The sequence below is a fragment of the Heterodontus francisci genome, chromosome 23, assembly GCF_036365525.1.
Source record: "Heterodontus francisci isolate sHetFra1 chromosome 23, sHetFra1.hap1, whole genome shotgun sequence".
Taxonomy (NCBI): domain Eukaryota; kingdom Metazoa; phylum Chordata; class Chondrichthyes; order Heterodontiformes; family Heterodontidae; genus Heterodontus; species Heterodontus francisci.
In genome coordinates, this window is record NC_090393.1 from 15,736,817 (window position 1) to 15,753,950 (window position 17,134).

At 40.6% G+C, this 17,134-nt stretch overlaps 1 protein-coding gene across 4 annotated transcripts in view; it reads right to left on the bottom strand.

Moving 5' to 3' along the window:
* The window catches only part of myo1ha (myosin IHa), a 98,360-nt gene that overhangs the window by 43,835 nt on the left and 37,391 nt on the right, over positions 1-17,134 (bottom strand). For all 4 annotated transcript variants that reach the window (XR_010977223.1, XM_068054732.1, XM_068054731.1 and 1 more), the window contains exons 11-12: positions 14,348-14,415; positions 63-168 (exon numbers count right to left, since the gene is read on the bottom strand). Coding sequence is in view for 3 of the 4 variants with exons in the window: in XM_068054732.1 (XP_067910833.1) it covers positions 63-168; positions 14,348-14,415 (174 nt within the window). In the remaining variant the exon portion in view is untranslated. The remainder of the gene's footprint in view (positions 1-62; positions 169-14,347; positions 14,416-17,134) is intronic.

Sequence of the window (17,134 nt, forward strand, 5' to 3'; positions counted from 1 at the left end):
ATGAGGTAGTTGCACTCTTGGAATTGGTTAGATTAAAATAATACAAGTGGAATAGACTGTACCTGGATTCCTTCAGCCTCATACTCGTCCTGCTCCGATTTCAGTGTCAATTCAATCAGCAGCTGCTGGAGCTTCTCATTACAGTAATTAATACAGAACTGCTCAAAACTGGAGAGAAAGAAGTCATTCACTTGATTGAATCTGTTCTAAAGAGAAGACAATGTTTAGTTTATGTTTTCCTGCCCGTCTGTATTTGCCACCCTCTTCCCCGTATCGCACCCTCTGTTCTTTTGGGTTCCCATTAGCAGTTTCTGGAACCCAGATATCAGGACACTCCCATGCAATTGAACAGCTTGACTTGCTCTCTGATTTTATTATCCGTTCAGTAACTCCCAATGGGTTTGGTTCCTCACCTGAAGGCTCGCCAGGGAGAACCTGCACCTTACTGCACTTCACCACAATAGATTATATCAGCAGATTATGCACTGTGACAGCTAGAAAAGGAGACCAAGGAAGGAGCGTGTGTGTGTGTGTGTGTGTGTGTGTCTTTTTCACCTGTATCCCCTCCCATTTCTTCCCCTCCTTTCCTGACATGCTCGCTCTTATTAGAATACGGTTTCAAGGGCGCTGGCCTCCAGTACTTTGCCACACAGTCATTCATCACATGTGAGACAAGTGAATGGAGGTGGGATATTTGACTGTGGGAGGCAGCACAGCTTACCCTATTCTTAGCCTTACCTGAAGTCCACAGATGTACACTTTCCAGGCGCAGTCACTAGATAATGTTCAGCAACAAAATCCCTGGCTCATTATTTTCCCCCTCCCTAGCCCAGGGGTTACTGATGCGGGATGTAGCATCCTCTGTTCACCCCTGTAACTCAGCACAGTCCGGGGATCAAGTATTCCTGAGCTCTCAGGGAGATATGAGTAATAAAGGCAAGGTAATAAAGGTAACCGTGCAATGATTACAGTTACTCTCACAATTAATTTATCATGAGAAGCCGTGTATACATAGGTGTCATGTTTAATAGATTACTGATACGACACACCGCCTTGTTGTTACTGTACAGGTGTCACTTGTATTAAGATAAATGGATATTCACAGGCAAAGTATGATAATTCTGTCAGTAAGAGAGCAAAAGTGCCAACATATTAACAATGCACCGATTTGAAGTATCTAAAATGACAATCTGCCAGGGTTTCAATGGTAATGTGTTGGATATTTTAAAAGATACAATTTCAATCTATTCTTCACCACGTTTTAAAGCCCACCCCCAGAGGCCACCATCCCTTCTCTTGAGGTTAGATTCAAATCCAGCCTCCAGAGTTTAAAGGCCATGATTCTAATTCTACATAAGAGGGAACATATCCTCAACATCTTGTGTTTGGGTTAGCCTTTGCTCCAGTAAAACCACTGCGCTAGTTCATCATATTATCCCAGTCCTTTCAACCTGATTGCAGACTTCTTGTATGCTGGAAATCACATGTCCTCGTCCAAACAGTGTAATCGACCAATCAAAGCCCGACGATAATTTCACAATCTCTCTGGAACTGGACTCCAATATTTGGACGCGTGTTTAGCTCTCTGCCTAAAGCTGCCATTTTGTAATGCTACTTAATGCAAATTGAAGTCATTGAGGTACATTTTAACTTGGGTGATGGTGCAGAATGGGTGATGTCCAATTGTCTGGCCATTATATTGATTTCTCTTTTTCATTAACTTTAATGGAAAGCAGGATCTGCAATGGTATATAATGGACGACTAATTCAACAGGATCTGCCTTGGTATATAATGGACGACTAATTCAACAGGATCTGCCTTGGTATATAATGGACGACTAATTCAACAGGATCTGCCTTGGCATATAATGGACGACTAATTTAATAGGATCTGCAGTGGTGGATAATGGACAACTTATTCAATAGGATCTGCCGTGATGTATCATTGACAACTAATTCAATAGGATCTGCAGTGGTGGATAATAGACAACTAATTCAATAGGATCTGCAGTGGTGGATAATAGACAACTAATTCAATAGGATCTGCAGTGGTGTATAATGGACGACTAATTCAACAGGATCTGCCGTGGTATATAATGGACGACTAATTCAATAGGATCTGCCGTGATGTATCATTGACATCTAATTCAATAGGATCTGCCGTGATGTATCATTGACAACTAATTCAATAGGATCTGCAGTGGTGGATAATAGACAACTAATTCAATAGGATCTGCCGTGATGTATCATTGACAACTAATTCAACAGGACCTGCCGTGGTGTATAATGGACAACTAAATCAATAGGATCTGCCGTGGTATATAATGGACGACTAATTCAACAGGATCTGCAGTGGTGTATAATGGACAACTAATTCAACAGGATCTGCAGTGTTGTATAATGGACGACTAATTCAACAGGATCTGCCGTGGTGTATAATGGACGACTAATTCAATAGGATCTGCCGTGGTATATAATGGACGACTAATTCAACAGGATCTGCCGTGGTGTATAATGGACGACTAATTCAACAGGATCTGCAGTGTTGTATAATGGACGACTAATTCAACAGGATCTGCCGTGGTGTATAATGGACGACTAATTCAACAGGATCTGCCGTGGTGTATAATGGACAACTAATTCAATAGGATCTGCCGTGGTGTATAATGGACGACTAATTCAACAGGATCTGCAGTGGTGTATAATGGACAACTAATTCAATAGGATCTGCCGTGGTGTATAATGGACGACTAATTCAATAGGATCTGCCGTGGTGTATAATGGACAACTAATTCAATAGGATCTGCCGTGGTGTATAATGGACAACTAATTCAATAGGATCTGCCGTGGTGTATAATGGACAACTAATTCAATAGGATCTGCAGTGTTGTATAATGGACAACTAATTCAACAGGATCTGCCGTGGTGTATAATGGACGACTAATTCAACAGGATCTGCAGTGGTATATAATGGACAACTAATTCAATAGGATCTGCAGTGTTGTATAATGGACAACCAATTCAATAGGATCTGCCGTGGTGTATAATGGACGACTAATTCAACAGGATCTGCAGTGGTGTATAATGGACAACTAATTCAATAGGATCTGCCGTGGTGTATAATGGACAACTAATTCAATAGGATCTGCCGTGGTGTATAATGGACAACTAATTCAATAGGATCTGCCGTGGTGTATAATGGACAACTAATTCAATAGGATCTGCAGTGTTGTATAATGGACAACTAATTCAACAGGATCTGCCGTGGTGTATAATGGACGACTAATTCAACAGGATCTGCAGTGGTATATAATGGACAACTAATTCAATAGGATCTGCAGTGTTGTATAATGGACAACCAATTCAATAGGATCTGCCGTGGTGTATAATGGACGACTAATTCAACAGGATCTGCAGTGGTGTATAATGGACAACTAATTCAATAGGATCTGCCGTGGTGTATAATGGACGACTAATTCAATAGGATCTGCCGTGGTGTATAATGGACGACTAATTCAATAGGATCTGCCGTGGTGTATAATGGACAACTAATTCAATAGGATCTGCAGTGTTGTATAATGGACAACTAATTCAACAGGATCTGCCGTGGTGTATAATGGACAACTAATTCAATAGGATCTGCAGTGTTGTATAATGGACAACTAATTCAATAGGATCTGCCGTGGTGTATAATGGACGACTAATTCAACAGGATCTGCCGTGGTGTATAATGGACAACTAATTCAATAGGATCTGCAGTGTTGTATAATGGACAACTAATTCAACAGGATCTGCCGTGGTGTATAATGGACAACTAATTCAATAGGATCTGCAGTGTTGTATAATGGACAACTAATTCAATAGGATCTGCCGTGGTGTATAATGGACGACTAATTCAACAGGATCTGCAGTGGTGTATAATGGACAACTAATTCAATAGGATCTGCCGTGGTGTATAATGGACGACTAATTCAATAGGATCTGCCGTGGTGTATAATGGACGACTAATTCAATAGGATCTGCCGTGGTGTATAATGGACAACTAATTCAATAGGATCTGCAGTGTTGTATAATGGACAACTAATTCAACAGGATCTGCCGTGGTGTATAATGGACGACTAATTCAACAGGATCTGCAGTGGTATATAATGGACAACTAATTCAATAGGATCTGCAGTGTTGTATAATGGACAACCAATTCAATAGGATCTGCCGTGGTATATAATGGACGACTAATTCAACAGGATCTGCCGTGGTATATAATGGACAACTAATTCAATAGGATCTGCAGTGTTGTATAATGGACAACCAATTCAATAGGATCTGCCGTGGTATATAATGGACGACTAATTCAACAGGATCTGCAGTGTTGTATAATGGACGACTAATTCAACAGGATCTGCCGTGGTGTATAATGGACGACTAATTCAATAGGATCTGCCGTGGTGTATAATGGACGACTAATTCAATAGGATCTGCAGTGTTGTATAATGGACAACTAATTCAATAGGATCTGCCGTGGTGTATAATGGACGACTAATTCAACAGGATCTGCAGTGGTATATAATGGACGACTAATTCAACAGGATCTGCAGTGGTGTATAATGGACAACTAATTCAATAGGATCTGCCGTGGTGTATAATGGACAACTAATTCAATAGGATCTGCCGTGGTGTATAATGGACAACTAATTCAATAGGATCTGCCGTGGTGTATAATGGACAACTAATTCAATAGGATCTGCAGTGGTGTATAATGGACGACTAATTCAACAGGATCTGCAGTGGTGTATAATGGACAACTAATTCAATAGGATCTGCCGTGGTGTATAATGGACAACTAATTCAATAGGATCTGCAGTGGTGTATAATGGACGACTAATTCAACAGGATCTGCAGTGTTGTATAATGGACGACTAATTCAACAGGATCTGCCGTGGTGTATAATGGACGACTAATTCAATAGGATCTGCCGTGGTGTATAATGGACGACTAATTCAATAGGATCTGCAGTGTTGTATAATGGACAACTAATTCAATAGGATCTGCCGTGGTGTATAATGGACGACTAATTCAATAGGATCTGCAGTGTTGTATAATGGACAACTAATTCAATAGGATCTGCCGTGGTGTATAATGGACGACTAATTCAACAGGATCTGCAGTGTTGTATAATGGACAACTAATTCAACAGGATCTGCAGTGGTGTATAATGGACGACTAATTCAACAGGATCTGCAGTGGTGTATAATGGACAACTAATTCAATAGGATCTGCCGTGGTGTATAATGGACAACTAATTCAACAGGATCTGCAGTGGTGTATAATGGACAACTAATTCAATAGGATCTGCCGTGGTGTATAATGGACAACTAATTCAACAGGATCTGCAGTGTTGTATAATGGACGACTAATTCAACAGGATCTGCCGTGGTGTATAATGGACGACTAATTCAATAGGATCTGCCGTGGTGTATAATGGACGACTAATTCAATAGGATCTGCAGTGTTGTATAATGGACAACTAATTCAATAGGATCTGCCGTGGTGTATAATGGACGACTAATTCAACAGGATCTGCAGTGGTGTATAATGGACGACTAATTCAATAGGATCTGCCGTGGTGTATAATGGACAACTAATTCAATAGGATCTGCCGTGGTGTATAATGGACGACTAATTCAATAGGATCTGCCGTGGTGTATAATGGACAACTAATTCAATAGGATCTGCAGTGTTGTATAATGGACAACTAATTCAACAGGATCTGCCGTGGTGTATAATGGACAACTAATTCAATAGGATCTGCAGTGTTGTATAATGGACAACCAATTCAATAGGATCTGCCGTGGTGTATAATGGACGACTAATTCAATAGGATCTGCCGTGGTGTATAATGGACGACTAATTCAATAGGATCTGCCGTGGTGTATAATGGACAACTAATTCAATAGGATCTGCAGTGTTGTATAATGGACAACTAATTCAACAGGATCTGCCGTGGTGTATAATGGACGACTAATTCAACAGGATCTGCAGTGGTATATAATGGACAACTAATTCAATAGGATCTGCAGTGTTGTATAATGGACAACCAATTCAATAGGATCTGCCGTGGTGTATAATGGACGACTAATTCAATAGGATCTGCAGTGTTGTATAATGGACAACTAATTCAATAGGATCTGCAGTGTTGTATAATGGACAACTAATTCAACAGGATCTGCCGTGGTGTATAATGGACGACTAATTCAACAGGATCTGCAGTGGTATATAATGGACGACTAATTCAACAGGATCTGCAGTGTTGTATAATGGACAACTAATTCAACAGGATCTGCCGTGGTGTATAATGGACGACTAATTCAACAGGATCTGCAGTGTTGTATAATGGACAACTAATTCAACAGGATCTGCCGTGGTGTATAATGGACGACTAATTCAACAGGATCTGCAGTGGTATATAATGGACAACTAATTCAACAGGATCTGCCGTGGTGTATAATGGACGACTAATTCAACAGGATCTGCAGTGTTGTATAATGGACAACTAATTCAACAGGATCTGCCGTGGTGTATAATGGACGACTAATTCAACAGGATCTGCCGTGGTGTATAATGGACGACTAATTCAACAGGATCTGCAGTGTTGTATAATGGACAACTAATTCAACAGGATCTGCCGTGGTGTATAATGGACGACTAATTCAACAGGATCTGCAGTGGTATATAATGGACAACTAATTCAATAGGATCTGCAGTGTTGTATAATGGACAACCAATTCAATAGGATCTGCCGTGGTGTATAATGGACGACTAATTCAATAGGATCTGCCGTGGTGTATAATGGACGACTAATTCAACAGGATCTGCAGTGGTGTATAATGGACAACTAATTCAATAGGATCTGCCGTGGTGTATAATGGACAACTAATTCAATAGGATCTGCCGTGGTGTATAATGGACGACTAATTCAACAGGATCTGCAGTGGTGTATAATGGACAACTAATTCAATAGGATCTGCCGTGGTGTATAATGGACGACTAATTCAATAGGATCTGCCGTGGTGTATAATGGACAACTAATTCAACAGGATCTGCCGTGGTGTATAATGGACGACTAATTCAACAGGATCTGCAGTGGTATATAATGGACAACTAATTCAATAGGATCTGCAGTGTTGTATAATGGACAACCAATTCAATAGGATCTGCCGTGGTGTATAATGGACGACTAATTCAATAGGATCTGCAGTGTTGTATAATGGACAACTAATTCAATAGGATCTGCCGTGGTGTATAATGGACGACTAATTCAACAGGATCTGCAGTGGTGTATAATGGACAACTAATTCAATAGGATCTGCCGTGGTGTATAATGGACAACTAATTCAATAGGATCTGCCGTGGTATATAATGGACGACTAATTCAACAGGATCTGCCGTGGTGTATAATGGACAACTAATTCAATAGGATCTGCCGTGGTATATAATGGACGACTAATTCAACAGGATCTGCAGTGGTATATAATGGACGACTAATTCAATAGGATCTGCAGTGTTGTATAATGGACAACTAATTCAATAGGATCTGCCGTGGTGTATAATGGACGACTAATTCAACAGGATCTGCAGTAGTGTATAATGGACGACTAATTCAACAGGATCTGCAGTGGTATATAATGGACAACTAATTCAATAGGATCTGCAGTGGTGTATAATGGAAAACTAATTCAATAGGATCTGCCGTGGTGTATAATGGACGACTAATTCAACAGGATCTGCAGTAGTGTATAATGGACGACTAATTCAACAGGATCTGCAGTGGTATATAATGGACAACTAATTCAATAGGATCTGCAGTGTTGTATAATGGAAAACTAATTCAATAGGATCTGCCGTGGTGTATAATGGACGACTAATTCAACAGGATCTGCAGTAGTGTATAATGGACGACTAATTCAACAGGATCTGCAGTGGTATATAATGGACAACTAATTCAATAGGATCTGCAGTGGTGTATAATGGACGACTAATTCAACAGGATCTGCCGTGGTGTATAATGGACAACTAATTCAATAGGATCTGCCGTGGTATATAATGGACGACTAATTCAACAGGATCTGCAGTGGTATATAATGGACGACTAATTCAACAGGATCTGCAGTGGTATATAATGGACGACTAATTCAACAGGATCTGCCGTGGTGTATAATGGACGACTAATTCAATAGGATCTGCAGTGTTGTATAATGGACGACTAATTCAATAGGATCTGCCGTGGTATATAATGGACAACTAATTCAATAGGATCTGCAGTGGTGTATAATGGACGACTAATTCAATAGGATCTGCAGTGGTATATAATGGACAACTAATTCAATAGGATCTGCAGTGGTGTATAATGGACAACTAATTCAATAGGATCTGCAGTGTTGTATAATGGACGACTAATTCAATAGGATCTGCAGTGGTATATAATGGACAACTAATTCAATAGGATCTGCCGTGGTGTATAATGGACAACTAATTCAATAGGATCTGCAGTGTTGTATAATGGACGACTAATTCAATAGGATCTGCCGTGGTATATAATGGACAACTAATTCAATAGGATCTGCAGTGGTGTATAATGGACGACTAATTCAATAGGATCTGCAGTGGTATATAATGGACAACTAATTCAATAGGATCTGCAGTGGTGTATAATGGACAACTAATTCAATAGGATCTGCAGTGTTGTATAATGGACGACTAATTCAATAGGATCTGCCGTGGTGTATAATGGACAACTAATTCAATAGGATCTGCAGTGTTGTATAATGGACGACTAATTCAATAGGATCTGCCGTGGTGTATAATGGACAACTAATTCAATAGGATCTGCCGTGGTGTATAATGGACAACTAATTCAATAGGATCTGCCGTGGTGTATAATGGACAACTAATTCAATAGGATCTGCCGTGGTGTATAATGGACAACTAATTCAATAGGATCTGCCGTGGTGTATAATGGACAACTAATTCAATAGGATCTGCCGTGGTGTATAATGGACAACTAATTCAATAGGATCTGCAGTGTTGTATAATGGACGACTAATTCAATAGGATCTGCCGTGGTGTATAATGGACAACTAATTCAATAGGATCTGCAGTGTTGTATAATGGACAACTAATTCAATAGGATCTGCCGTGGTGTATAATGGACAACTAATTCAATAGGATCTGCAGTGTTGTATAATGGACAACTAATTCAATAGGATCTGCCGTGGTGTATAATGGACAACTAATTCAATAGGATCTGCCGTGGTATATAATGGACGACTAATTCAACAGGATCTGCCGTGGTGTATAATGGACAACTAATTCAATAGGATCTGCCGTGGTATATAATGGACGACTAATTCAATAGGATCTGCAGTGGTGTATAATGGACGACTAATTCAACAGGATCTGCAGTGGTATATAATGGACAACTAATTCAATAGGATCTGCCGTGGTGTATAATGGACGACTAATTCAACAGGATCTGCAGTGGTATATAATGGACAACTAATTCAATAGGATCTGCCGTGGTGTATAATGGACGACTAATTCAATAGGATCTGCAGTGTTGTATAATGGACAACTAATTCAATAGGATCTGCCGTGGTGTATAATGGACGACTAATTCAACAGGATCTGCAGTGGTATATAATGGACGACTAATTCAATAGGATCTGCAGTGTTGTATAATGGACAACTAATTCAACAGGATCTGCAGTGGTATATAATGGACAACTAATTCAATAGGATCTGCCGTGGTGTATAATGGACGACTAATTCAATAGGATCTGCAGTGTTGTATAATGGACAACTAATTCAATAGGATCTGCCGTGGTGTATAATGGACGACTAATTCAACAGGATCTGCAGTGGTATATAATGGACGACTAATTCAACAGGATCTGCCGTGGTGTATAATGGACAACTAATTCAATAGGATCTGCCGTGGTATATAATGGACGACTAATTCAACAGGATCTGCAGTGGTATATAATGGACAACTAATTCAATAGGATCTGCCGTGGTGTATAATGGACGACTAATTCAATAGGATCTGCCGTGGTGTATAATGGACGACTAATTCAACAGGATCTGCAGTGGTATATAATGGACAACTAATTCAATAGGATCTGCCGTGGTGTATAATGGACGACTAATTCAATAGGATCTGCAGTGTTGTATAATGGACAACTAATTCAATAGGATCTGCCGTGGTGTATAATGGACGACTAATTCAACAGGATCTGCAGTGGTATATAATGGACGACTAATTCAACAGGATCTGCCGTGGTGTATAATGGACAACTAATTCAATAGGATCTGCCGTGGTATATAATGGACGACTAATTCAACAGGATCTGCAGTGGTATATAATGGACGACTAATTCAACAGGATCTGCAGTGGTATATAATGGACGACTAATTCAACAGGATCTGCCGTGGTGTATAATGGACGACTAATTCAATAGGATCTGCCGTGGTGTATAATGGACAACTAATTCAATAGGATCTGCCGTGGTGTATAATGGACGACTAATTCAATAGGATCTGCCGTGGTGTATAATGGACGACTAATTCAATAGGATCTGCCGTGGTATATAATGGACAACTAATTCAATAGGATCTGCCGTGGTATATAATGGACAACTAATTCAATAGGATCTGCAGTGTTGTATAATGGACGACTAATTCAATAGGATCTGCCGTGGTGTATAATGGACAACTAAATCAATAGGATCTGCCGTGGTGTATAATGGACAACTAATTCAATAGGATCTGCAGTGGTGTATAATGGACAACTAATTCAATAGGATCTGCAGTGGTGTATAATGGACAACTAATTCAATAGGATCTGCAGTGGTGTATAATGGACGACTAATTCAACAGGATCTGCATGGTGTATAATGGACAACTAATTCAACAGGATCTGCAGTGGTGTATAATGGACGACTAATTCAACAGGATCTGCAGTGGTGTATAATGGACGACTAATTCAATAGGATCTGCCGTGGTGTATAATGGACAACTAATTCAATAGGATCTGCAGTGGTGTATAATGGACGACTAATTCAACAGGATCTGCAGTGGTGTATAATGGACAACTAATTCAATAGGATCTGCAGTGGTGTATAATGGACGACTAATTCAACAGGATCTGCAGTGGTGTATAATGGACAACTAATTCAATAGGATCTGCAGTGGTGTATAATGGACGACTAATTCAACAGGATCTGCCGTGGTATATAATGGACGACTAATTCAACAGGATCTGCAGTGGTGTATAATGGACAACTAATTCAATAGGATCTGCAGTGGTGTATAATGGACGACTAATTCAATAGGATCTGCAGTGGTGTATAATGGACAACTAATTCAATAGGATCTGCAGTGGTGTATAATGGACGACTAATTCAATAGGATCTGCAGTGGTGTATAATGGACGACTAATTCAATAGGATCTGCAGTGGTGTATAATGGACAACTAATTCAATAGGATCTGCAGTGGTGTATAATGGACAACTAATTCAATAGGATCTGCAGTGGTGTATAATGGACGACTAATTCAATAGGATCTGCAGTGGTGTATAATGGACAACTAATTCAATAGGATCTGCAGTGGTGTATAATGGACAACTAATTCAATAGGATCTGCAGTGGTGTATAATGGACAACTAATTCAATAGGATCTGCAGTGGTGTATAATGGACGACTAATTCAACAGGATCTGCAGTGGTGTATAATGGACAACTAATTCAATAGGATCTGCAGTGGTGTATAATGGACGACTAATTCAACAGGATCTGCCGTGGTATATAATGGACGACTAATTCAACAGGATCTGCAGTGGTGTATAATGGACGACTAATTCAATAGGATCTGCAGTGGTGTATAATGGACAACTAATTCAATAGGATCTGCAGTGGTGTATAATGGACGACTAATTCAACAGGATCTGCATGGTGTATAATGGACATCTAATTCAATAGGATCTGCAGTGGTGTATAATGGACGACTAATTCAACAGGATCTGCATGGTGTATAATGGACATCTAATTCAACAGGATCTGCATGGTGTATAATGGACATCTAATTCAATAGGATCTGCAGTGGTGTATAATGGACATCTAATTCAATAGGATCTGCAGTGGTGTATAATGGACAACTAATTCAACAGGATCTGCCGTGGTGTATAATGGACAACTAATTCAATAGGATCTGCAGTGGTGTATAATGGACAACTAATTCAATAGGATCTGCAGTGGTGTATAATGGACGACTAATTCAACAGGATCTGCATGGTGTATAATGGACATCTAATTCAATAGGATCTGCAGTGGTGTATAATGGACAACTAATTCAACAGGATCTGCATGGTGTATAATGGACAACTAATTCAATAGGATCTGCAGTGGTGTATAATGGACGACTAATTCAACAGGATCTGCATGGTGTATAATGGACATCTAATTCAATAGGATCTGCAGTGGTGTATAATGGACGACTAATTCAACAGGATCTGCATGGTGTATAATGGACAACTAATTCAACAGGATCTGCATGGTGTATAATGGACATCTAATTCAATAGGATCTGCCGTGGTGTATAATGGACAACTAATTCAATAGGATCTGCCGTGGTGTAAAATGGACGACTAATTCAACAGGATCTGCCGTGGTGTAAAATGGACGACTAATTCAACAGGATCTGCCGTGGTGTATAATGGACGACTAATTCAACAGGATCTGCCGTGGTGTATAATGGACGACTAATTCAACAGGATCTGCCGTGGTGTAAAATGGACGACTAATTCAACAGGATCTGCTGTGGGATATCATGGACGACTCATTCAATAGTGCCCATTTCAACCTGTGGACTGAAGTCAATTCTGTATAATTGGTTCCGCAACTGTACATATTGGCCGAAATTTTACACCGCCGCACGGGGTCGGGTGGTGGCGTGGGGGCGGAGTAAAATTGAGTGGCAGGCTCCGGGAGGACTAACCGCCCGGATTCCGCCTCCGACCAAGTTTACGGAGGCCCGGCAGGGGGGTGGGGGTGGGGGGGGGGGGGTGAGATGCAGCCTGCCCGCCCGAGGCCAATCAAGACCCTTAAGTGGCCGCTTAACGGCCACCTAAGGGCCCTCGCCCGCGTCCACGGGTATTTTACCAGTGGCAAGCAGGTGTGCCGTGAAAGGCTGCCCAGCCCGATTGAGGGCTGTCCCCGCCTCCCAACCCAACTCTGGGATCCAAGACGCAACCCCCCCCCTCCCCCCAAACGACCACCCTAGCCTCACCAGGGCACGACCGATTCCCCTGGTGAGGCTGCCCGAACTTACCTTCTGTACCAGTTCCATTGCATCCTCCTTGGTCGGCAGGGCTGCAGTCTCAGCAGTGGCCTCTGCTCTCGGTGGCGCTGCTGAGACTAAGAGGTGCCGGCCCGCTGATTGGCCGGCAGCTCACTGAGGTGGGACCTCCTCCCTCAAGCGGTTGGAAGTCCCGCCTCGGGCCAATTAAAGCCTGGGGATCCGGAAAAGACGGGACGGATCCCCAGGCTGGGCGGGAGCAGGATCGGCACCGACATTTACGGCGGAGTCCGGCTCCCATCCGCCTAGCATAAAATTCCAGCCATCATCTCACTTATTAACTACAATTCTGTGTAATATATCATGTTGTAAAGGTTTTAGGTGAGTTGCAGAAATATTCCAGAATATTTTTCTGTCCACGTGAATATAACCAAGCAGCTTAGTTATTTAGATTGTAGAGGGATGATATTCACTTGGTCCAGAAGTGACTTCTTGTGAGTAAAGGTTCGACCTAATGTATGAGGTGGGGCATCCAACTGCAGCTGAAAGTATACCAGGCAGTGCCAATGAATGGTGATTGGATTAACAGCAGGACTTCCACCAGGACAGAACTCCCATTAGTTCCGAAGAAGGGTCACTGACCCGAAACGTTAACTCTGCTTCTCTTTCCACAGATGCTGCCAGACCTGCTGAGTGATTCCAGCATTTCTTGTTTTTGTTTCAGATTTCCAGCATCCGCAGTATTTTGCTTTTATTACAGAACTCCCATTAGGTTTAGCAAAACATATTCAATGCAAACAGCAGGCTGCTTTATGGCAAGCTGGCTAACGAGTGAGTTAAGCAGAATCGTGCTTGAGCCAACTATCTACCTCAGGTTTAGCTCAAGATTAACAAATATGTGATGAAAGAAGGTAAGAGTCCATGTTTAGTGTTTATCTTGGGCTTGACACTACGTTGACATCCCTCAGAAATGACATGGTGCATCACAAGAAGTTCTTACCTGTTGACATCAAAGACTTCAAATCCATAGATATCCAATAGGCCAATCACTGTTTTTCTGCTTGGGTCCTACAAAAAACAAAACTAGAATCATGAATCACGTCTGATCACTTGCCAAAAACTGACCAGGAGTTCAAATCAGGATTTAGGAATTGACATGCAATTTTTCATCTCTATTAGACATATCATAAAGGTGGCTGGTAGTATAGAGATTGCAAAAATTCACAGAGCAGCAGATGCTCTCCTGAACGTTGTGTACAGATTAAAGACTGCATCACTCTGTATCAGATTAGAGCGGACATTACTCTGATCAGAATAGAGGCTGCATTATTCTGTATCAGATTAGAGGGGACATTATTCTGATCAGAATAGAGATTGCTTTACTCTGATCAGAATAGAGACTGCATTATTCTGTATCAGATTAGAGGGGACATTATTCTGATCAGAATAGAGATTGCTTTACTCTGATCAGAATAGAGACTGCATTATTCTGTATCAGATTAGAGGGGACATTATTCTGATCAGAATAGAGATTGCTTTACTCTGATCAGAAAAGAGACTGCATTATTCTGTATCAGATTAGAGGGGTCATGACTCTGATCAGAATAGAGACTGCATTATTCTGTATCAGATTAGAGGGGACATTACTCTGATCAGAATAGAGACTGCATTATTCTGTATCAGATTAGAGGGGACATGACTCTGATCAGAATAGAGACTGCATTATTCTGCATCAGATTAGAGGAGACATTGCTCTGATCAGAATAGAGACTGCATTATTCTGTATCAGATTAGAGGGGACATTACTCTGATCAGAATAGAGACTGCATTATTCTGTATCAGATTAGAGGGGACATTACTCTGATCAGAATAGAGACTGCATTATTCTGTATCAGATTAGAGGGGACATGACTCTGATCAGAATAGAGACTGCATTATTCTGTATCAGATTAGAGGGGACATTACTCTGATCAGAATAGAGACTGCATTATTCTGTATCAGATTAGAGGGGACATTACTCTGATCAGAATAGAGACTGCATTATTCTGTATCAGATTAGAGGGGACATGACTCTGATCAGAATAGAGACTGCATTATTCTGCATCAGATTAGAGGAGACATTGCTCTGATCAGAATAGAGACTGCATTATTCTGTATCAGATTAGAGGGGACATGACTCTGATCAGAATAGAGACTGCATTATTCTGTATCAGATTAGAGGGGACATTACTCTGATCAGAATAGAGACTGCATTATTCTGCATCAGATTAGAGGAGACATTGCTCTGATCAGAATAGAGACTGCATTATTCTGTATCAGATTAGAGGGGACATTACTCTGATCAGAATAGAGACTGCATTATTCTGTATCAGATTAGAGGAGACATTGCTCTGATCAGAATAGAGACTGCATTATTCTGTATCAGATTAGAGGGGACATTGCTCTGATCAGAATAGAGACTGCATTATTCTGCATCAGATTAGAGGAGACATTACTCTGATCAGAATAGAGACTGCATTATTCTGTATCAGATTAGAGGGGACATTACTCTGATCAGAATAGAGACTGCATTATTCTGTATCAGATTAGAGGGGACATTACTCTGATCAGAATAGAGACTGCATTATTCTGTATCAGATTAGAGGGGACATTGCTCTGATCAGAATAGAGACTGCATTATTCTGTATCAGATTAGAGGGGACATTACTCTGATCAGAATAGAGACTGCATTATTCTGTATCAGATTAGAGGGGACATTACTCTGATCAGAATAGAGACTGCATTATTCTGTATCAGATTAGAGGGGACATTACTCTGATCAGAATAGAGACTGCATTATTCTGTATCAGATTAGAGGGGACATTACTCTGATCAGAATAGAGACTGCATTATTCTGTATCAGATTAGAGGGGACATTGCTCTGATCAGAACAGAGACTGCATTATTCTGTATCAGATTAGAGCGGACATTACTCTGATCAGAATAGAGATTGCATTACTCTGATCAGAATAGAGACTGCATTATTCTGTATCAGATTAGAGGGGACATGACTCTGATCAGAATAGAGACTGCATTATTCTGTATCAGATTAGAGGGGACATTACTCTGATCAGAATAGAGACTGCATTATTCTGTATCAGATTAGAGGGGACATGACTCTGATCAGAATAGAGACTGCATTATTCTGTATCAGATTAGAGGGGACATTACTCTGATCAGAATAGAGACTGCATTATTCTGTATCAGATTAGAGGGGACATGACTCTGATCAGAATAGAGACTGCATTATTCTGTATCAGATTAGAGGGGACATGACTCTTATCAGAATAGAGACTGCATTACTCTGTATCAGATTAGAGGGGACATTACTCTGATCAGAATAGAGACTGCATTATTCTGTATCAGATTAGAAGGGACATTACTCTGATCAGAAAAGAGACTGCATTATTCTGTATCAGATTAGAGGGGACATTACTCTGATCAGAATAGAGACTGCATTATTCTGTATCAGATTAGAGGGGACATTACTCTGATCAGAAAAGAGACTGCATTATTCTGTATCAGATTAGAGGGGACATTACTCTGATCAGAATAGAGACTGCATTATTCTGCATCAGATTAGAGGCGACATTACTCTGATCAGAATAGAGACTGCATTATTCTGTATCAGATTAGAGGGGACATTACTCTGATCAGAATAGAGACTGCATTATTCTGTATCAGATTAGAGGGGTCATGACTCTGATCAGAATAGAGACTGCATTATTCTGTATCAGATTAGAGGGGT